The 24187-nt window shown below is 40.6% G+C and overlaps 1 protein-coding gene across 2 annotated transcripts in view; it reads right to left on the reverse strand.

The window, feature by feature from the left end:
- Window positions 1-19885, reverse strand: part of LOC137257367 (LIM/homeobox protein Lhx1-like) — a 56145-nt gene extending 36260 nt beyond the window's left edge. For both annotated transcript variants that reach the window (XM_067794706.1, XM_067794697.1), the window contains exons 1-3: window positions 19343-19885; window positions 18064-18266; window positions 5351-5946 (exon numbers count right to left, since the gene is read on the reverse strand). In XM_067794706.1, coding sequence (XP_067650807.1) covers window positions 5351-5946; window positions 18064-18266; window positions 19343-19512 — 969 coding nt within the window. In that variant the 5' untranslated portion in view covers window positions 19513-19885. The remainder of the gene's footprint in view (window positions 1-5350; window positions 5947-18063; window positions 18267-19342) is intronic.
- Window positions 19886-24187: the final 4302 nt, after the last annotated feature.

Genomic DNA, 24187 nt, shown 5'->3' on the forward strand with positions numbered 1-24187 from the left:
CCCGTGACGTGTATTTACTTACCCTGCCTATCGCCCACAGTTAACGGTTCCGACAACACACGGGAGCACCTGCTTCATACACGGATACACTTGCCCAACAGGAATACAGCCTGTCATTACAGCGGATTTTAAACGACATATGTACTCTTCTATAGGATTATATTAATGATTAATACACCAAATCATACTACAGACATTTCACATAGTGTCATTTTAGTTACATTACGGCCCTTTGACATAAAGGTCTCGAATGTGATTATTATGCTTTGATGGACGCTTGTTAATTTGTGAGACACACATTGCTTCTGGGATTTTGCTAGCGATGGGGTAAAACTGTACTCACTTAATAATGTGTAGGATTAAGTCATAACACAATGTACTTGTGTCCGTGCTCTTGGTTAGGTATAGTTTATGAATACATATGTATATACTCAACGTTTGTGGTTGACAGAAGATTCATGTACAAAATAAATTAGAAAATTAGCGTCAACATTTCACCAATCTAAGAACATTTTGGATAAGAGAACAATCAGATCGGAATAAACAGCCTCGGTTAAGTGTGTGCGTGAAAAGTCTACCAGAATACGAGAAGAGTCCGGCGTTTCCACACCCCCTCTCTTTCACCCACGGTGATTTAATGCTTCCGTCATTGCCACGATCCATTGAAGAACAATTTGTCCTCTATGTAATTCGCCTAGCGTTTAAAGCGATACGGAGTGAGCGGTCATTATAACATCCACCGATAATGAAGGGGGAAGGGGAATACTTAATAAGGGGACAAAGGGGATCAGCGTGTGAAGGGGGACGGTGCCAGGGGTATGTTTTAGTACCCCAGCCTTTGTCTTAGTCAATGTGTCGAAGCATAGATCACACTTGTGTGTTAAATTCGAGCTTCGCTGAAATTCAAGTCGACCCTTATCTCTCATAAATATCCTTTTCGTGCCACATGGCGTGAAAGAACAAGAGATTATTGTTTCGTTCTATGATATTCGCACTGAGATAGCCTCTTTGGAAACCAAGACACACTTCTTCCCATGGGACCCTCTGCGAGTCAGATTTACGTATCTCTCCGCGCTGAGGGCAGCAGTAATGGGACGGCAAACAGCGGTATCGGCACTATCTTTGACCGTATCACTGAGGTATCGCTCCGCGATTCCATCAAGACTACGTACCAATGGTGTTATACGCCGAAACTCTCAAATTTATGATTTTTAACTTGGATGACCTTGGTCGATTCATATGAGTCGACATGAAAGCTTGGCTCGGACCATCGCCAGCATTTGTTTACAGTGTGAGATAAACCGCAGTCACTGGCGGATCCTGCAACAAGGCTTAAGGATATCTTGCCTATCTCCTATCTTCAATTTCCCCCGATTTAACTTGAGACGGTTATTTATATCTTACTTTCCACAAATGCACACTGTGTCTGATTCCTCCGCTACGTTGTACTTGTGAAACTATCGAGCTGTGGGAATCGTCGCCTCAACAATCTTCTCTTCTACTGCCCTGTCATCAAGACGTATGTTTAATTCCCCCCAAACAGTGACATGTTTATGCCCCGTTTCGTAACATCTCGCCCCGTGACGAGACGTTGCGACATTTGTGTGTTTTCACGACCTATATTTACTAAAATAGCCAATGTTTAGTGGCATTCTTCGTCAACTAGATGAATATTTTTGTTATCAATTTCACAACCCATGTCTTTCAAGCATTCTCACGTTAAAGGCGCAGTTTCATATCCTACATTGAGAGTTCGAACCTTTACCTATTTTCAGTACCATGTGCTTCCATCCATATTCAGAGCCAATACTTGCCACAACTTTGCATGTGTTTGTGTCGGGTGGCAATGGTGGGGCAGGATACGTTGACCGATTCGCAAACGCCCGTTATCATGACCACTTGATAAAAATTCAAACATATATGCTCCTAACAGGGTCAGTTTCGAAGAACGAACTTCGAGATTTCTTATCGTAATGGAAATTACGTTCTGGCATTCATTTGTGAAACACGTCGTCGATGGCAACTTAATATGAATCAGTTCTTCGACAAACCAACCAAGTTCTATCTCTTATCACAAAAGTTTGAAACCATGCACATTCATGTTAAGCCAATTTCTGATCTTCTAGCCATCTAGCCATCAACCTCCACCACCCCCACCCCCACCCCATGGTATTAAGGGAACATTGCTAAAAGCTGCTTAAAAGTAATCTCTTTGACTCATCGCATTCAAGGTAGGGTTACATATTAATCTCACGACATTAAGAAACTATATGCAGTACGATGCTTAACAAGTATCTACAATATTGAAGAAACACATCGCTCTGCTTTAAGCGTAAACCCGATGTTCTTTTCACAGTTTCATCCAGACAAGGGTTTACATCCTCTCCAGACCCACAGATCCTCGCAGAGATAATGGCACCATTATCCTGCCAGAGAATCGGACGAAAAGACAAATTATCGTAATGGCCGTTTCCTTCCCGTATCTTTAGGGTTGTTGTCAGAGATTCATTTAATCTCTCAGCGTGTTTAGGGGAAGAGTCGGGGAGAGGACAGATTAATGGTGACGGGGAGTTTACACTAATCTGCTGGCATACGTCCTTAAATTGAGAATACTTGACCTAATCGAAAGAAGAACACACCACAAGTGAAAGTAGTGCGATTTTTGTTCTCTAATTGGCGACCTTATCGAACCATTGGTGATTAATAGTGGCAATTAACAGCACTCGTGAAACTAGGGGCTACTGGTGCGTGCCAGACCGTTAACTCAAGTCTGTTAGCTCGCCTCACACAAAACGTTTGACAGTAATTAACGCAAATAAAGTCTCTGTCCTGTTTTTCGGATCGTTTTCCAAAGTCTATTGGCCAGCTGTGAGCCACGATCCCATCCTGCTCGCGTCCAGTCTGCCAACGGAGACAAACGTGCGGATTCCGAATTGGCGCGTCCGCGCAATGGAGTCGATATGTATGGCATCTCTCGCGCGGCTCTAAAGGAAATGACTGTCATACACATCGCCCGAACCATAAATAGGACCGAATTTTCCCCATTTCCTTTGATTCGAAAAACATATCGCCTTCCCTCTTCATACATCACGCCTGGGGCGATGAAATTAAACAATCTTGCTAGAAAGCTCAAACACAAGCCGCCACTGCTCGCTAGAAAGGAAGTCTTGGAATTGGAAATCAACTCAAGCGCTTTTGATTCTCCGTTGTTCGGTAATCAAGTCGAGATCCAACCATGAAAAGCCTCCCCTGCAGCTTCCCCACCTCCTGCTATATACTGTATTATAGTCTCATTCATATTACGTGTTGAATCATTGTTAACCTTATGCTTAAACACAACACTAATGATCATGCGCAAACGTCATTCCAATACATACACTCAAACACGGGTAACCTATAAAAATCGAAGGTTCGAAAACATCGAAAATTGTGGAATGCATGTTTCTTCTGGGAAGTAATACCACGTTCCTCGAGTAAATTATAGTTTTTGGGCCACCAATATTTTTCATAAACAGGTATTATACAAACCAATCCTAAGATAACAAATATGCATACTGGTTTTTATGCATACAGAATTTAACAACAGTTAGGCCAGTCTAAATGTCTAATTTCATAAACCACACTCACAAAGTAGTAGAACATCTAATTTTAGCCTGATCATGTTATGACAAAGAAAACATGTTTTGACTTAGCCCACCCAAATAGTCAGACTTTGCGGGGTGTAAATATGAAATTTAAAAATGTATGGCGTCTAAAACACTGGTTCCCTACTTCTTTCAGTATTCTGTTTTACAATAGCTTGTCAAAGAGCTGTTTTCTTTGATCTCAGTGTTTCATGCATTAGACATACATTGTATTGTACAACTGAGCAGAGGGCTCCTTCTGTTGAATTCGCAGAGACACTTTGATATCCCCCTGCAGACTACACAACGTGGGTATGTGCCTTCATAGCTACAGGCATTGTAACGGGAAATAAACAATACAAGGGAGACAATAAAACGTATCTTACAGCAGAATCACCGTCATAAAATTTGATGCAATTTCCGCGCTGATATGTCTGTGTACAACAGTTGTTTGCGTGTCTTTGTACCAAAACAAAGCCTGGTATAGGTTATGCTGGAAAACCTCGCTTGTACCAATCTACCAACCATACCACCCAGGGGGAAGCTAATATTGAAAGCTCCGAGAGGTCCACAAAGAAACAGAACATTTGGAAAGACTACTTCCTTCGAACACATACGTTTACATCAAACGTTGGGGTTAATGAGTTCAGTGGTTTTTAAAATGTCCGATTTCCTAACTCGACTAGTCGCCGGGAGGAGTTGAAATCGTGTTGTAAACGCGTTTACGGCGGTGTTGGTTGCACGAACAGCTAAGTGTGAGGGTAACTTGACGCCATGAACTGTAACAACGTGTCCGATACGAGCTTCGGTTTCAGCTAATCTCGGAATATTCACAAACATTTATGCAGCGGGCCGCGACCTTTGGAAAAAATGATTACAAGGTTACAATATGACGCGATACTCTCCCCTTTCTCACTCTCGAAGAAAGAAGACTGAAAAGACTCGCGTATCTTCTACCATAAAATTCTAAAAGGAGTGTAAGCCTTTGTTGAACACTCTCGCTTGGAAAATTTCAAAGAGGCGTTGAGCTCTTCACCTTAAAGTCCCAACAGAGGTGTGAGTTCTCGAGCGTCAAGAGGGTATAAAGAGAATCTGTGTGTCAATACATCTGATTTATCATTTTTACATCCGAGCCCTTCAAGGTGACAATACTTGAAGCGAAATGGAAATGGGATTACAAATTATAAGGTATTATCGAGATAAAGGGGGCAACAAGCACACATAGATACAGCAAGCTGGGAATAAGCGTACAATCACTCGAAACTTCGTGATACCCTCAAACCCACAATGGCAATAGAAAGCCAGACAATGCACTTAAAGAATAACATTATTAAAGGCATTGAAGGGAACAGTGGATTGGCCTGTGATAGACTCAAGTCTGTCGCATCATATGCAACTGCCAACACAAACACTGCTAAAAGAAATTAGGCGATGGAGTTTACTATTGAAATGGAAATGATTTTTTTATCAAAAATAAGTAACACATCCTCGCAAAGAATCAAAGCGTGGCGGGATGTGACACCTAAACATGTCCCCAGATTGACACAGAAGTCCGTTTCTTGCCCCCCACCCTGGGCTTCCGCGTTACCCCAGACACCCTCCGTTCAGCTGACACTCGCGACAATAGCGCTGACAATACCAAGCCCGTCACCCCCAACCAGAGCGACTCGAGGCCATTTCGGAATACAAAGATGGTGGTAAGAGATTAATGCAAGACATACTCTTACCTGAATCACTCTCATGTTGAGCCCTGTCTCCTGCGCCAGCTGTTCACGTATATGTCGGGTTGGTTTCGGCGTGGCAGCAAATGCTGCTTTAAGAGTCTCCAACTGCTTAGCTTTAATGGTTGTTCTTGGACCCCGCCTTTTGGCCCCAACCTGTGTGTTTCCGCTTCCGGTATTCCCGGAGCCGTTCGACCCCCCGACCCCACTCCCTTGGGTACCGCTCTGAGGACTTCCGCTTCCGGTACTTTCGTTACATTTAATGTTACCACTGGATGTGTCTAGTCCAAGATTCGAACCCACAGAAGCATTGGAATCTACTGATGCAGGACTCACGTCGAGGGGACAAGAGTCTGGTCGTAGGGGTTCCTCCTTAATGGGGGCAGGGCTGTTGAGGCTGGGGGACAACACGGGGTTCGACCCCATACTGCTGTTGTTGTTATTGTTCATGAAGTTAGTGTTGTTATTATTCCCTATACCCGACATGATATTTTCTTTCTCTTCTTTGCTATTATCGGCTTCCAGGGCGAAGTCCTTGTCGGAGATGTTGCCTTGCGTGTCTATGCCGCTATCAGGGTCGCCCTCGTCCTCGCCGTCTGAACCTGAAACAGCCGAAGCCGTGATTAATCTGAATCTGTTCACCATCAACAACAACATCAACATCATGATAATTCATGTTGGCAACGACATCATCTGCTGCATCCTGTGCCCGAAACCACACCTACTATTCATCGTCCGAACTGACAACTGAATATTACTGCTCGCCCTATATCAGCAGCAGCAGACCATCAGTATATATCTCAGTAGTGTACTCATTAATATTCTGCTTACTTACGTCAGTTAATGTAACTCATTGATCTATCTGAAAAAACAGCAACAATTTCTCCCAGCGTCACACTTTGAGGTACACATCAAAACAGCTTAACCTGTTCGGACGTGTTTGTAGAGAAAACTTATTGCATCTCAATGGTATATTACAAACGCGCAGATCCTTAAATGGAACTTTTTGTTGCAATATAGCAACAGCAACGCTTTTACATTCTATTTGGTACTACTAATTATACACGACCTCTATTCATCAGTCAAGTTACAGGTTAATTTTAAACGCCACTGTAACTTTGGAAAGTAGGTATTAATTGAATGTAAATCTTCATGTTCATCTTGTAAATCTGAAACATCGCAGTCCAAATATTTAAGGAATGTATGCTCCATGACGAGTGACGTGCCATATATTTGATATTAAATCACGGCTTTAGAAATTCAACTGGGCCAGCGCACACGACGAGAAATCCAGTCGCGTTGTATCCATTCGACCACATCACGCGAATAGTCGTTGGGCGATGAATCATGTACTTCTGTCGTTAGTCATTGTGACGGAGAGAAAGTGACACCCGCTCTGTCCCAGCGTCACCGTATATACAACGACGAGGGCACGAATTATTGTTACGTTTTGTTGGAGCGGTAAAAAATGTTACTTCTTCAGCAATGACTGTGCTTTAGTAGCCGAGCACGATACTGATCCACTGCAGCCTGTCACAGATGCAGAGCCCAGCTGATGCAGAAAGTGAAATATGACGGAGCGTTCGGTAAAAAGCATTCTCTCGCCCCCACTATATCACTCTCAAAGTATCGCGAATTCTTCCCTCAAAGTTTGTTTTCTTTAATGCTTGAATTGAGTATGTGGAGCTGACGGCGTCTATGTAAAGCGTCGCTCACATACCAGCTAGGACGGCAAAACCGAAGGTAATATACCCTGAATGCAATCGGCATGTTGCAAAACACAAAAAGGAAAAGAGTTTTTACGAAGCCTAAAAGGCTAATATCACAGTTTCTTTTTATTGGTCAATATTTGTTAACATATTCAACAAAACCACGCTGTTTTGTGAAATTTAAAAAAGTCTTAGGAGTGAAAAAATATTAATTAGGAAAAGCACAATTACGATCGGAATAGTTGAGGAAGGAAGGAAATTATGACTGGACAAGATCGATACATTTCAATTGATTTACCACAAATGATAATCGTACTGAAGAGAAATTGTAATCAAAATATCGTATAACCAACTGTTACGTTATTATCTCCCACAGAACACTACACCGCCTAAACACGTGCTTTTCGCAAATTTAACAAATTATAACTCTAACGGTGTGCAATCTATTCAATATGAATTCCAATTTTCAAATTTCTATTCAGTTTCTTAAACGAAGTATGATATTTTTTCTCACTTTGCGTCCGACGGAGAACTAATGGTAGACCCCAAGGTGAGTGGTTCTAGCTTGCAGCGCGCTTCCCTTCCCTAATCGGCGAGTTTACAAATAAAGGTGAAATTGCGAACAAAGCCAGTGTTTAACGTTGCTATGTGCTTGTACAACACAAATGATGGTTGTGGTTGAATGAGGATTGCAGACAATTACAACAGCGGGAGATCAGTACGATTTTGTACACATGCCAACAAATAATTATTGCTATTATCCATACAAATATAATTATGATAACCGCCACCCCCACCCTCAAGTCAATCGTTGCCACTAAAACAACCCCGAGAAGAGTTAATGTTTATTTTTACTAATAGAAAATAATTCCATCGGTTTTATCAAACGTGGTCAATAATAAAGATTAAGTCTAATCTGTATTGTGTGAAGATAAATGGTGAAAATCTGATCGTGTATTTTGAACAAATCCCCATAATTTTCATTTATCTGTACATCGACTAGATTTTAATTCAATGCACAACATTAAAGAAAATGTGTCTTTGATATACGTGTTTGAATAAATCAAAGACTCTGGCAGCCCTGCACTGCGAGACGGCTGAAACAAACCATACATAATAAATAAGATGCGTGTCACAACAACTTAACGTAAACTCTCCCTCAACGAGACAAATCAAAGCTAATCTTGAAATATCGTTTTGTCCTTATTGTAGGAGACCCTCACCCGTGTCGACAGAGCCTCAACCTTTGAGAGGGCAAATTAGATATCGGTTAGTTTTAATGAGATCCATGAAGTTTTAATGAAGTAGGCCAACAGCATTGTTGACGAGACAAAAAATATAAACGCAAACATCGATCGTCCTCTGAAACTACCATAAACAGTAGCGTTATATACACTTAAACATCAGTCAGTCGGAAATTCTCGGTTCGCAACGGGTGTTGTTTCTTTTTCGTCTACGACATTCAAGTTAATAATTTGTTAGTTTCGGAGAAGTACGACTTCAAAGAGTTTGTTACAAACTACTTTATGAACATAAAGGTATTGTTCATTGTTCATATTGTATTGTCCATTAACCATGTGGTTATTCCACCCCTGGGACTGACATGATCATTAAAACTGTTGGTTTTGGTTGACAGAACTTGTCAAATAAGATTTCTTGTCCTTAGAATTGTTACACTTGCATCGAACGCAATAATACCCGTGAAAAATATGACTTTCAATTTGCGTTCTCAATGAGCGCAACATTAAATCATAATTCGTTTTTATATCAATTTAGAAAATAGTGATCACTTTTGCAACAACACAGAACCGCAAATGGGGTAATACTGCATATTACACGTTCATCACAAGGAAAATAAAACGAAACGAAATTACAGGAACGACGTTAACGATTGCGGCATCAAACAACGGTATCAAAAGCTTCAGAAGGAGGAGAAACGAAGGGAAATTGTCTGATACACTCCCCGTAAAATAGCTGTCTTGTACGCCATGTATTGTCTAGTCGCTTGGTGCTGGCCGGCGCTATGGATGAAATGCTTGTTACGCGCTAACATGATTACCAAGCCCCCAAGGTGTTCAATTTGGGACGAATTGAGAGCGGTATCGTGTCCAAATCCAGTTATCGGTGTCCACGATTTGACAAATTAGTCACAAATTATTGTCTCAGTGTCCCCAAACCACAGTTTACCATCGTCGCTTAAGTAATTGTGTGAGAATGACAGTACGGACACGCGTGGACATGGCAATTGGTTCCAGAATCGTTTCTCCGGACTTGTGAGTTGTCACTAAAAACCCGGAATATCTTTTTAAATCTGTTCAATCATTTATGCTCAAACACCATCGTGATATGAAAACGATGACTTGTTAATGGGAGCATAGTTGGCATGAATCAACGCAGCGATTTCGCGTACCCTGTTTCAGTGTCCAGTTCCAACATTTTTCACAGGGACTAGGTTTTATCTTTGTCCTTTTTAATGCACACCCTGCTGTCGAGGCGAATAAGGTTTCCATGGTAATACACGTCTGTTCACCATCTAAACTGTAAACCATTGTCAGAAGCGTCATTCCCATAATCTTCTGCTACACATATGAATAAACAGGAAATGATACTAAATATGCATATATACAATGTGGACATGCAAAATCATGAGCAAAAAGTTCATTTACGATTATACTTTGCGATGTATATCAGTCTCCTCTCCTTACGATGATAAAAAGATATATCAAGCTGTATTACGATTGTGTGTTAACATGCAAACATTATTGTCATATCTGCACGTTATATCGCACTGAGGTATTTACAATCGATGTACTGTGCACAACATGCAAGTTTGTTTATAAATCTGAAATGGGGATGGCGACAGATGGAGTTTGACGGTTGCTGCTGCCGCCCCGAGGGTGCTGCACAGATTTGGTTAGCCTGATGACGGCTGAAGCGAGGACCCCACAGGGCACCAGCCTGCGGCTGCAACCAAGGGGCCGATGTGTTATTGAATGAGGACCGGTTCCCCTATGAATGATTGTCTTTAAGTGATGCTGTAAATTGAATAACGTACAAACCGACCAGCCAAATGTCATAAGATTGGAGTAATAATTGGATAGAGACGAAGAAGGGTCGAGATTTGGGCAGACGACATTTTGAAAAAGGCGGGAAAGTAAGATACAGTTTGTTTGCTTAGTTTCTTTAAGTCCTAAACAGTTGCCTTTGAAACGAGGTAACACGGGCGTCATTTTGATCTTCTTTTCGTCCTTTGACAAAGGTTTAACATGACGACGAAACAAAGAAGAGGATGAGTCAGAAAGTCGAAAGAGAGAGTCCGCCATTCAAATCAAGAGATCCTGGTCCGACAGACGGGGCGCTTCTCCTGGAGTAGTCAATATTTCCTCTATAGCACGCCATTGCTGTCGTCCGAGGCTCAAAGAAAAATATTCCCGTTCCGTCTTAAGGGACAGAATTTGAATAAAACCCTCACCGGAACTGGAAAACAAACACAGGACCGCAGACGCATCCCAAAGCAGAAGTCACGGAACCAAATAACAATAATTGGTCAATAAAGAAAATATTGAGACGAATTAAATATTCACGTGAGGAAACACCACTGTCAACACAACGAAAAGGAAAATAGTGAAATATTCACGAGTACCCCTGTAGTTATCATTGACAATAAAATATTCACACTCTTTTCTAGAACTACTTTATGTACGTTTATATTTCAAATGTCGATAAAATTTTGTAATGTCAAAGTGACTTTAAAATTGACTTTGTAATTTCAGATATATTACACTACAACGAAGTGATATTATCTATAGTAATAACATTGTACAATTTTCACAATATCTTCTTGAATTACCAATTAAACCTTCCACAAGCGTCCAATTCGAGGATTCAGTTTCATTCAACAACTCTGACAAGCAAACATGATCAGATTATCGCTTAAATGGCGAAGCAATGCAAACAGTAACTCGCAAGCTGGCTCTCTCTGCTTTTGGGAAGGACAGTGGGGTAAAACTGTACTAGACAAATATTTATATAGATAAAACGGCGGGACAATCGTAGGAGAGTTCCGTGTGTATTGTCAATATGGCCGCACGTGGCACGTCTGTTAATGGCTAGGTTACCTGTGATTGTGTATTTCAGTGTAAATACACACCTATAGCAAGACGACAAGCCGTGTTTGATGGACATTGCACATCGGTCATTATCTATACATGAGTATTATCAGAGCTTAATTCTCATAATGTGTAATTAAACATTCGAGATGCCATTCATTTAATAAACTTCCGAAACACTGCCATTATGCCGCGTTAGATAACAGCTTTGTAAAGAGCTACGCCAATATCAAATCCGTTAAACTTGTTCAACCAGAAATCAAATAAAGTGAAATATTACACTTTTTTCAATATGTGAGTGAGTGACAGTTTACGTTGCAAAGACAATTCTTTGGGTTCAGAGCGATTAAAAACGATGGGTCTGAATACATTTTCACTTGATTGTTTAACTAAAATGAACAGAAACTTTGGAACCATTTATTTAGCGATGAATTATCACATTTCAGGTTCGTGTTCGGTGCTTTTAGTTGCACTGCGACTGAAAATTTTACTTTGAATTTTAACTCACTCATACCCGACACAGCGACATCTCCTCATAATCTCGTTGTATCTCGCGATAGACAGGAGGTCCCCCTCCCAGTCTACCCTAAACACCCAACCTCCCAATACCTCTGCATTCATGAACCTAGCATGAAGTATGCAGGTCCTGTTCTTAAACCAACTCTAAACTTGACATTTGCACTCCCAATCTGTTCCTAGCAGCAGAGATGGTGAACAAGGTGTCTTGGGCCAAGTTAGTTTAACCCCTACAGGGCTAACAATGCCCCCGGTCAGGCGAGTGTGAACACCCCCTGTAATTAGATTCGTGGTCCGAGTCCTGTGTCCGGGAGACGTCTTGGACACGACTGATCAGAGCCTTGGGGCCAAGGGAGGGGATTGGGGCTCACAAATTCGGAGGCAGGACCATTATGGGCCCATTGATTTTGTATTATCTACTTGACACGAATCGACAATTTAATACGACAAACAAACGTGAGAGGTTAAAGCAAACAGGGACCGATGTTGGCGTAAATCAGGTCCGGCCCGTCCAATATCGAAAGACAATTCCCCTATCAAATTCGATAACAAGTCCCGCTCGCGTGAGACGCTCCTTTTTCAATGGGAAATCAATCAGAAAATCCATTCCTAGGACGATTTTGACTCCAAAGCCTTCACCGAACAAACCCTTGTCTTTTTCTTTGAATTCTTTAAACTTGATCTTTAATTTCTTTCAAAGATTCTCGCTCGACATCTCACAGAATACGGTCGCGTCCGACAGACTTGATGCCTCTAGGTGACCAGCGGATCTTGGGGCCGGGTTGACGGACGTGAAATAGAAGTTGTGGTCGCGGTAGTTGGGGCACAATTCCTCAGGACATAACCCCAAAATAACTCCAACTTAAATGTCATTCCAACAAACATTAACTTTTCATGCAATGGACAAGTGAACATTGTGCTGTTGGCGATAAGAAACCCACCGCTTGGCGTAAGTTATTTTAAAAACAGAAAATGAAATAAGGTGTTAAGCTAAACAACTACAATGTTTAGATGTGTGAGAGTGTGAGTTACTTAACACTCACGTTTTACACAGTTGTATGTAAACGTACATACTGTTCGCAATGTGTCTGTTAATGCAATAATTTATCAGATAATCAATCAGTTACATAATATTGATTGTTTCGGAATTAGGGTGCATCTAAATTACGGAATCATTAACAAAACACAGACACGAGAAAACGTGACTGCCTATGGGTACATCGTGATCGATTATGTGGATATATTTTGGTCCAACTGGGTTTTTTTTAATTATGACGATTTTCAAACAAATACATGAATATTATACAAAGCAAGACATCGGGATATCAGTTCTGATCGATCAATGTAGGGAAATAAAAAAGTATTGATTTGTACACCGTAACGTATCATAGGAGAGGTGTCTTCAAGCTGATCGTTATCAATAATTTCGAATCCCCTATGTTTACCAATGACTACGAATCAACTAAATCGTTTTGTCTGTCATACTGGATATTTGAAAAGAGACGCCATACATGTAGGAACAATTTGAAGCAAGATAGCATTTTCGCACGTGCCACGGCGCGTTACAATGCACGCGCGAGGAATGAGACGGAGTACACATTAGAGCGCATTTGGTGACAAGGTGCTTTCAATCCGATTACGATTCTAAACGCGCGCATCAATTTACTGTGCCAATTAAATTTACATTACAGATGGGCGGATGGAGTTGTGTAAGTTAATTTTATTAAACGAGTGTTAAGTGTGTTGTGAAAGAGATTCGTGCACGACCAGGACTAACACACTAGCGAGATTGAGACAACGTTTGATCATCCGCGAGAAATTTTACAATTTGCACGTGCTATCTGCTCTCGGCCCATATTTCACAGAACCATGTTGAAATACTCATGAATTTTTAAAAGACATTTTGCACTAATTTTCGTATTTCAGCTACTGAAATAACCAGTTAGGTGATTCTTTTCTTGGATTACGCGTGAATTACTGAACTAGCGTCGAGGTTTGTTTGTGGATATTTTAAAAACAAGTTCATTGAAAAGACATAGCGAAGCAAGTGTAGAAGTTTTACGTAATAGTAACAGGTGAACGTGTTAATTTCGATCAAAACAAAAACATGAAATTCGGTAGGACTTAAAAATAAAACATCTTTCTCTAGATAATAATCAACTCTTTCAGATTTCTATTGAATAAAAATATGCAATTGGTAATATTGCCGATAGTGATGAAAACAAGAAAATACTAAACTTTTAAAAAACGAAAAATTATCAGTTGACACGAGCTGACAATGGTGTGCGAGACTCGCTATTTGTAGCGTGTATTTACATACGTACATTCACCAATCGGGAAAATAAATGAGTTTAGAGCCAAACCTCAAAGTAAATGGCGCTTTTCACTCGTCAGTTCTGTAAAGCCGTTCACGGCCAGCTAAACGGCAAACCATCCGCTCTCCTAGAAGCGGGAACCCCTCAACTACGGTCATTAAAATTCTGTTAGGGAAGGATATTTGTAAAATATTCCCAAGTCACTTGTTTGATGAGAACATCTCTTCACTCCTCGTTCATCATAAGGCGAGTAGTCTGGTGCGGCTAGCTGCTCAATGTTCGCTGGTAAGGGCATTAGACAGGTGAGTATTTAAAAAGTAAGAATTACACATTCTTGCCATGGCCGTTTACATATCTGTCGATAGCTATCGCAATGCAAACTTTAGTTTCATTCTCTGGGTCTTATTTTCTTGATATATATTGTGACATAACTGTATATATATATCGTGACATAACTGTATATTTTCACGCGCGCTGTATAAAAAAATACATAGTTTCCTATTTCCGATCAGAAATTTGATTTATTACTAAACAATTTAACACACACAATATTATATAAAAATTACAAAAGTTGAAAATCGTTAAGTGAAAAATTCATTTCAAGACAATTAATAATCAAATGCATCTGGAAATCTGTAATTGATCATTGGTGAAATATTCTCCAGGGACCGTGCATGAAACACTTTACGTTAAATAGCCTGTTGTGTGAATATAGGTATATCACATGAACATGGATACACAAAACACGTCCTCTGAAGCACATCCTTCGGGCGGCCTTCCGCAGTATGAATGCTACACATACCCGAGATCAAAGAAAAATTATCTACCATTGCAAAACTTGTCTTAAATGAATTTCTTAAAGTTTATTCAATTAACGTACTTTTAGCCCTTTATTTGTGTTCTCCGGTTCTTGATGGAAGCGGCGAGACGGTACGACGTTTGAGTTCAAGTCTTCAGTGTTGTTATTTAGTGGTCCAAAATTTCTCGATTCATTAAAATAACGTATCATCTTATAGCGTTTACTTTTATCTCTAGCAACTGGTTTGTTTTCAGAGGTATAAACTGGCCTGTGATTTCTTTATGAGACACAGCAGGTTATCTATCTAAGTATACCCCCTTGCGTTCGACAAGTAACATAAACGTTTAGGAACTAAACTCTCGAGATAGATGCATCTCTTTGTCCAAACTTGTACACAGATGTCGTAAAATTTTATTTATCCGTGCTTCGGTGCTTTAAAAGAAACGGGCAGCCAACACTGCCTCGAAACGCGGGTAAATTTGTTGCTCAGACATAATACAACAATACCATACACGTTCACTGCAGTTGTAAAACTACCATATACATGTTTCCCATTCACGAACGCTGTGAGAAGATGGGACTTAAAAGGGCTGGGGATACCACCCGTAGTCTGGGCCCCTATGTGTATGACGGCTTCAAACCCCTGCAAGCAGCTGAAGCTTACATTTATGCTCTTTATCGTACAGTCACAAGGCGTCTGTAGCAGACTTCAGCATGGACGGGCTAGGTGTATACATAGGCTCAGTGGCCACCCTGCTCTTTTCCTCCATGGTTTGTTTTGAAAATAGGATTTAAGGGTTTGGTATCCTTTGGTCTAAACACAGAACGCGATAACTCAACGGGATCCTAATTCTCCATCCCTGCGATATCTATCTCTCGGCGCTGAACCGTCCTCTGTGTTAAACGATGTGCAGTCTACTAATTGTTGTTGCTATTGTTCCTGCATAAACGTTTCCGCAATCTCGTTAAAAAACAATTATTTCCCCCGCTGCAGACATCTCAATACAATTTTGTACGTGTCACATTATTTATGAAACACGTCACAGACTAAAGTTGAAACGATTACCCTTTTTCCAGCTCCCATTGTTATGACGCAAGATTTGCACCGAACTCGGCAATGGTCATTGCGTTCTAAATGCTATCGGTACAAGTGACATCAGATATGCCTCTCCTAAACAATTCCACCTTGCGGTGTTTATTTAGCGAATGTTAAAACACTACAAACATATTGTCGTCTTTTTTCTCAAGTATTTCCACTAAACCAAACAGAAACATATCTGATTAATAGCTTAAACGGATTCGATTTTTCATCCGTGAGCCGTCAGCGTTATTCGATGTGACTATTGTGGACTGTTGACGGAGACGTGGTGAAAGTAGTACGGTCTACCAGACCGTGGCGGTGTTATCATATCCCTATCAGTGCTAAAATCCATTTGGCGTTCAATATGCCGATAAGTTATCAATTTACCTCATTGTTAGCGATAGGGATGCTTATAGTCGGGGATGTTTCAAACCGGGCGAGTAGTCGCAGAGCAAATGCTTATTCATAACCACACTATGAAGACTGACAGATGAGGAGAATGAGGCGGAGTTTCTAAACGGGGGAATTATATTTACAAAAAAATTTCAAATATTACAAAACAGTTTTCCGTGCGCAACTTTAATTTGACAGCATATCGGCTCTTATGGCAAGATTGCGGGATGGTTTAGGAGCGGGCCATGGTAACAGGAGGAAGGAATTTCGACATTTTGTACGTTTAGATATTCAGACAGCGCCTCTGGGTAGCCCAGCATTCTGATTTCAGAATAGATTCGATCGATGAGAGCACTTGACCAAAGAATCTAACAGAAGTCCGCTCCACTTGCCATTGTAGGAGCTCCGAGTACATTGTCCACACAAGTTCTATTGTTGCAGGTTCTTCAGTTCGATCGTCGGTGTCACCGCGCCAGTGAGTGGGGAGGGGGGCTGTTGCAGTCGCAGTTGCTCTCCTCTCCCCGGTTCCCGTCACATTGGGTTAGACGTCGGGACAACGACATCGACATTGTAACGTTGTTATTCGTATCCGTGGGGAATATCAACCAAGTATTGTCTTGTATTTAACTGTAATTATGAGCTTCTAGTTACATGGCGTCTCTAAAATGATATCAATACTTAAATCAATGTAAAACAAGTTATATTCATCATTTTGTTAATAGTTAAAGCTATATCTCACTCAAAGTACATAGCTAAACTATGGACTGCTTTAACTTTGTTGTTTTAATGCGGTATCTCCACAACATTTAGTGTGTTATGTACAGCGGACTGAAAAGAATACACCCTGTTTGAAGTTGTGTTATAAAGTCATCATATTTAACATTCAAAGGAGCTAACTGTCCCCACCACCCCGTTTAATCTGATAGTGCTCTGCCGCAATGTATTTTAGCATCTTGATTTCAACAAGGCTGTGAAAAATATGTCGAGTATTGTATGCGTACTACAAACCCATACATAGGCCGAGATACACGCTGAGACTATTTTACACCATCGAGTACTTTCTGTGGCCCTTCTACAACATGGGGGAATATACGCAGCTTTGATCATCCGTCTGAGCAACAATATAGTTTGACTTGTGCATAACAAGAATTCCTTTTGTTAAAGGCCTCAAACATAAAATATAAAAAAATGTTGAGAACTAGTCCTACTGAAGCATCCAGCGCCTAAGAAATGTGAGTATATGCGAGATTCGGTGAGAGCCCTACTGCGGCCGTGTTGTTTTCTTGAATGTGATTGAGGCGTTATTCACTTCACCAAATCCCAACAATAAGAATAATATCGTTTATGTTTTAACTCAACAAATAAGACAGGTATCCGATCCCTTTGTTTATTTATATGGCATGTATACAATCCTCACTTGAATCTTGAACATAGGCACTTATCTATTTGATGAGGCAGTGATTGAATTTAATGGTTTCGGCACGCGTCGCCCTATCCGGCTTTTAAACATGAGCCAATTAGCACGTGAGATACAGGTTTAGATGGCCGCGCGCTAAAATGTGAGCCGATTATCGCCTGGAATAAAATTAAGTTAATTTGCGAGAACTTCTGACAAACAGACCAGTTACCGGCAATTTGTATCAAACGGCTGTTGGGGATTGTGAATGGGAATTGAGGAAAGTGGGAAAATACATAGACGGATGAAGTGAATATTTCTGAAAGGGACAAGCTGGAAACGAGAGTTCGTGAACGAGCCTGAGCAAGTATATAAAAACATTAATTTTATCTCACTCTTACCTGAAAACTTGCTGCTGATGTAGTCTTCTTTACAGATGAATTTATTCTCATCTAATATATAGAGTTCCTCCCCTGTAGATAACTGTTTCCGACACACCATACAGGTAAAACATTTTAAATGAAACACTTTGTTTCTTGCCCTCCGCACGAGATCGTTAGGGGATATACCTTGTGTACAACCAGCACACTTGGTTCCGTACCGTCTGAAAAATAAAAATAAATAATTGTGTTAATAGCAAAAAGGGCTTTAGAAAGAAAACAAATATTAGATGAATCGTTTCCTTGTTTGACGCCCACACATTTTTATGTACAAGGGTGTCAAAATGAGTTCACATAGTATTATACAACTGTATGGCCTGTTAGAATATTGTATCCTCCTCGGAAGGTTTCCCGGTAAGATCATATGGTAATTACAAAAGGAACTGGTTTGATTATTATTGCAATTTTATTGGAAATTTTCAAATTTAGCTCAGTATGTTCTGGTGCTACTAGATCTTTTAAATGGAACACCTGTATATATCGTTTGGGTTTTTTAATTTATTTAAAAACTCTTGAGTGCACTTTTGTTTAAATGAAACGTGTAAATTGAACAGGGAAGTAATTATGCTACATAATCTGTAAAAGATATATCAGTTAGATATGCACATATATCTTGTAAAGCCTACATACCCACCCGTGTTCCCGCCCTATCAGTGTAATCGAAGGGGTCAAAGATAAACATCGATCTCCTTCTTGTTTCCACACCTCCGCCTTTGAGGAAATACCCTGTCGAGTTATTACTAGTTATGGACAAACTCCCAATAGACCCGGATAAATTATTAATTTACTCTATTGGAAATACAAATAGCCCATGTGTGTAATTAAGACTATTTCAAAGAGTTATCTCTCGACTCCACTCGAGCTTGTAATTAAATTCACGTACAGGTTCGATCTAAAATCAAAACTTTGAATAAATATTGTTTTAATGTAGCAAACTGTAACAGAATTGTGAAAAAAATAAGTTGAAAATATTGATACATTTTCTCAGACCGACTGTGTGTTTATGTCTAAGTATTTGTAGCGTGACAACGCGAGTGGAGGATAGTGTAGTGTAAGCATGGCAGTGTTGACATGTGAGGCCGTTGAAATTACATCAAATAGCCATGCAAAGTTGACATAATTTTTAACTGAAATGTGTGAATGCATCCCGGGTAATTTTCAAGCCCTCCGTCTATCAATATTGTCATGCCAGTTCAATACAATGTTTTGTTCCTGTTGTACAGTTTGTTTAATGTCTTACCTGAAGAAATCTGCTCGGCAGTACAACTTTCCGTCCCTATAGAAACATTTTTCTGTCAAATTACTTTTGCAGTCGCTGCACTGAACACATTTAGCATGCCACGCTCGGTCCAAAACATTCAGTAAGAATCTGTCCAATATGGGTCGTTCACAACCAGCGCACTGCACCATTGCTCCACCCTCACCACTGCCGCACCCCACGGGCCGTGACACAGGCTCCAACTTGAGGGTCGGGATCAAAGCCCGCGGGTCAACTGACAGTGCCAGCCTTTTAACTTAGACGCACGGCCAAAGGTGAAAATGTGTAGCGGGTATGCCACCGACTCACGACGACAATTACTGCAATCCAAATGAAAGGCTGTGGAGACTGTAGTGATGTGTCCCAGTGTGTATGAAACTATCACTGTAACACAGAACACACGTCCGTAGATTAGGGTAGAATCCTATATTGTTCATTCACGTCCGGGTTTGCATGTCTGCCCATGAGATTCCACACACGATCACTCGTCCTCTTATTCGGAGTTTGTGCTGAAAGTTTTCGTGTACCATAACATCATGACACGCTGAAGGGGCGGAGCCAACAACTGCCAGTCACCTTCACAGTCACCATAGAAACCCTCACGCTGATCGCCCATTGAACACGCCACACTCACATACGTCGGCCAATCAGAGTTCCGATTGTCTTGACAGGAGATCGCCGCACCAGCCACTCGCTGTGGTGACTGGCTCCGATTGTAGAAGGATCTCCCATAGGGCAGCAGTTAGACTGTCCCCTGAGGCAGACCCCTCAACACCCGAACCTCAGAAGGGGTCTGAGTAGGGCTTATACAACACGTACGTTCTCACTCTCCCGTCTCTTTGTATGTATATTCTTCAAGAACTCATATCGGATTTCCAACGCACTGCTGAAAACGAAATATTTACACATAAATCCCTAGCCAAACATTTCAGTATGGAAGTGGTGTTTTAGTGAGAATCTCCTACAAATTCAAAGTGAAACATTCGTTACATGGCTGTGATCAAAAACCCTGTTGAAAGCAAGTTAATACAGTTTCAATTTCACGTACGTTTGCAGAGACCATTAGTATAGCTTTAATATAAACAGTTGCCCCAGTCTCGTGGTACACAATGGTCGCGGGGTTACACGAACACTGATTTAGATCACGTTAAATTCTAATAGTTTTCATCCATTTTACAGTTTCAGTTTAAATGTACCTTGAAGGAACGATGAGATGGAATATAGTCGGGCACGTTGCAGATGTAAGACAACGTTGTAGTTGTAAGACAACGTTGTAGATGTATCCCAACGCTACAGACGTATTACGACGTTGCAGGACTGTCACAAATTTTGAGAAAGTCAATAGATAACGTTGAAAATGAATTAGTTATCATTCAGACAATAGATTAAAAACATATTTGTCCTCAAGAATCAGTTGATAGATAGGCGAGCGAGTATGAGACGCGCGTTAACTACTCTGTGTATCATAATTGCGAATCATATCATTCGCTCACGTTTCCAAGTACGTGGTGAAATCAAAAACTGTCAGAAAAATGTGGATTATGTTATATCTAAGCCAAACAGTCTCAGTTTCGCAATGAGAATGTTGATGACGTCATTGTGAACATCATCATGGTTCCGTTTCATAGACGGTACGGGGAAGAAATGGATTAATGTATAATTCCGTTAGTATTTTATATTCAAATTTTCCCACATATACTGTCGTCAAATCGTGTTTCCAACCTTCACTTATATTACACACTGTAATGTCATACTATGATTTTCAAAATGTAAAGCAGGAAACGTATAGAATCCAAGTGCTGACTTTGTGCATGACAAGAACGTCCATATTACTGCAGCGGGACTACTGGGGCTGAGATCGATACAGCGATCACACTACTCGTCCACCCCGACTCTCAGAGTAGGACGTTTCCGGGTGTCATCTGGCAGATGGCCATCTCGTGCTGGCTCACTGACCATTCGTGACCACATGAGATGACCACTTCTCCCGCCAACTCGGGATCTGCGAAGTGTCACTCACATAAATCCGGATACAGAGACACTTGTCAAAAACTGACGTGGGTTTTGTAACAAAGTCCACCACAAGTAAAACAACCAGATGTTTTCCTGTCTGAATAACATGTTTCAGCTTCAACAATATCTCAGGTTTTGTTTAATAAATTTCATGAATTGATAACATTTAGAGAGATAAGATAAAAAATTTCAATCAGTTAAAACATGTATTTGTCCGCTGGTGTGAGATAGATTATTTTTAAGTTTATGCCATAAATGGAAAGTTAATGAATTATATAATTCTGCTGCTATCTAACAAACCTTTGTTGAAACAATTGGAAATTCACAACGGTTTATTCTATGAATGGAGTTTTGAACACGCCTGATGACAAAGAGATATGTGATTTAATTGTGTGTACAGCACATGGCAACGGTTTGTTGGCCAGCACAACTATGATACATATCATAGGTACAGAAGGAATAATTATACAAAAACACCCACATTGTATTTTGAGCCCGTAAAACAAATACCCGCATAAGGAAGAGGTGAAGTAAATGACCCGTACCCCAGGACAATGCATCTCGTGATCCAAACCACGTTAAATTATCATTTTGGAACCATTACCAAGTTCCTCGCTCTGGTAAATATCAAAGAGACGGGAATATTACCGCCGTGCGACACATTGCACGTGAAGTGAGTTCTGTCAGATTATTATCATTTGTTGTGTTTTCAGTTCATTTTATGTGAAATAAATGTTCATACAGAAACAGCTAGAGCCAACATCTGTCTGTGAACAGTTCAGTTAAACAAGGCTCAGTAATAATATAGCATCGTGCAACATCATCGACAGGTAAATGTTTCCGGCAAAGTCGCCCCCAACGACAGCTTCGTTTCTGATATGATATTCATCGTTAGGCGACATTAAAATCACTTTGTTACTGTTTGTGAAGCCGTGAATTGACAACTGATGACAGTCCTAGCTCATTGAATGTTGCTTCTGTTTTGATATTCAGAAAAATCACGCGTTTCTGAGAATTCGATTTTTAATTGTTTTTATTGAACTGTTACGGAGGACTTGAAGATTATAACGCAGCGTTGTAGCAGGAGTAGTGTTCTTGTAGTTGAAACGCTTCCTCATCGCCCGAAGAGCCTGGGTTCGAATCCCAACGGTAGAGTTTTGTTGACAATTCTATCAGGCCCTGGTCTCCATGATAGTTGCCGGTCTGGGGATATTGCTTCAAAATCTGATCTTTTTCTTATAAGTATCAAACATTTTAATTGAATAAATGGTGGTAAAATCTTTTTGTTATAAGTATCACACATACTAATTGTATGAATGCCTGCTGTCGTAAGTTTTCAATAGACACTGCTGCAATGCAAAGGAATGTTAATGAACGCCAGCACTAATTACGATAGACAGGTCCACGGCAGTCGTCACTCATGTGCCGTATGGTTTATACTGCCGTGTATACACTATTAGTGGGGGACGAGTTTACGACCCGATATACCCACCCATCCTTATTGTTATGTCCCCGATAATACACCCCTGTATACACTACCCGTGTAATAACACCTTTAATTGCTCAATCAATCGATAATTACTCCCACGAACGAGTGCGCGTTCCCGATACCTACTGCCCATGTGAAGACGTTCGCGTTCGTTGCCAAATTGTATCCTCTGGTTATCGATCACTGCAATCGATCAACGTTTATTCATTGCTAAATCAGTTTACGCACATCAAGTATAATTGATTTCATTTTGTTTTTAAGCGAGTCAACTTGTGTCGCGAGTGCAGGGAGATGTTTTCATGAACTATTAATAAACGCAGTCTTTACATAGTTTCAGTGAGAGTATATATTGCGCGGTCAAGGCTGATCAACATAACTACAACTAGCTTCAAAGCAAACGGCCTTTGACATGTTTTGTTTAAGATGAAATGCCCATTAAGTTCGAGATTTCCTCGAAAAAAAAACTCAAAACCCGCCTTACATTTAAATTCTATCGCCTCACCGACCTTTGATGGGTTGGCAATATGTTCCTGCTTCTTGTTCAAAGTCTAGAATGCTATTACTTATACTGTCATTCTGAAAGAAACTAAGATTATATTTTTGATTTGATGACACGATTACAAACTTATCAACCTGAAAACAACCGCCCAAACGCTGTAAACTTTAGTTTCAGAACACAATTATAATACTCTTATAAGTGAGAATTTTCCTCCAACTATAGCTGTTTATGTTCATGACATTTTTCTATATTATGCTTATAACAGGCCAGCTTTATCTACTTTAATCACGAGTATTTAAATCTAATCATTTCAAATGACCCACATACAGAAACACTCTGACATGTCCAATAGTTTCCCAGTTCCTGTTATGATAAACATCGTCAAGATTGACAGGTGAGTTTAACATCATCGTGAGACTCGCACCTAACACAGCTATGTTATGTTCGTTCTTTGAGATACCCGAATGGGACGCAGCACGTGAAGGACGCGACCGAGCTGTTTCCACAATCTCCATTAATGGATGATGTAACGTGCATACAACACATACGAGGTAAAGCCAGCACCGTATCGCCACGGCGTAACCACCACGGTGCGGGATAGGTGCCAGACCAGTCTCACAGCACCGTGAAATGATCACAGGGGTGATGGTGTATCGAGGCCCGGGGTGAGGTGTTCAGGAACTCAGAGGGGATGTTTGTCCATGTTGGGGGTAGACAAAAGGCAAAACAATGATCATTCACCGCAGCTGAAGTTACACAAAGCCCTGATAAGATGTATCGCTCTACGGTCTTTTGTGCCAGTATTTACCTATTTGAACTACATTTG

This window comes from Haliotis asinina, chromosome 1 (assembly GCF_037392515.1).
Source record: "Haliotis asinina isolate JCU_RB_2024 chromosome 1, JCU_Hal_asi_v2, whole genome shotgun sequence".
NCBI classification, from domain to species: Eukaryota; Metazoa; Mollusca; class Gastropoda; order Lepetellida; family Haliotidae; genus Haliotis; species Haliotis asinina.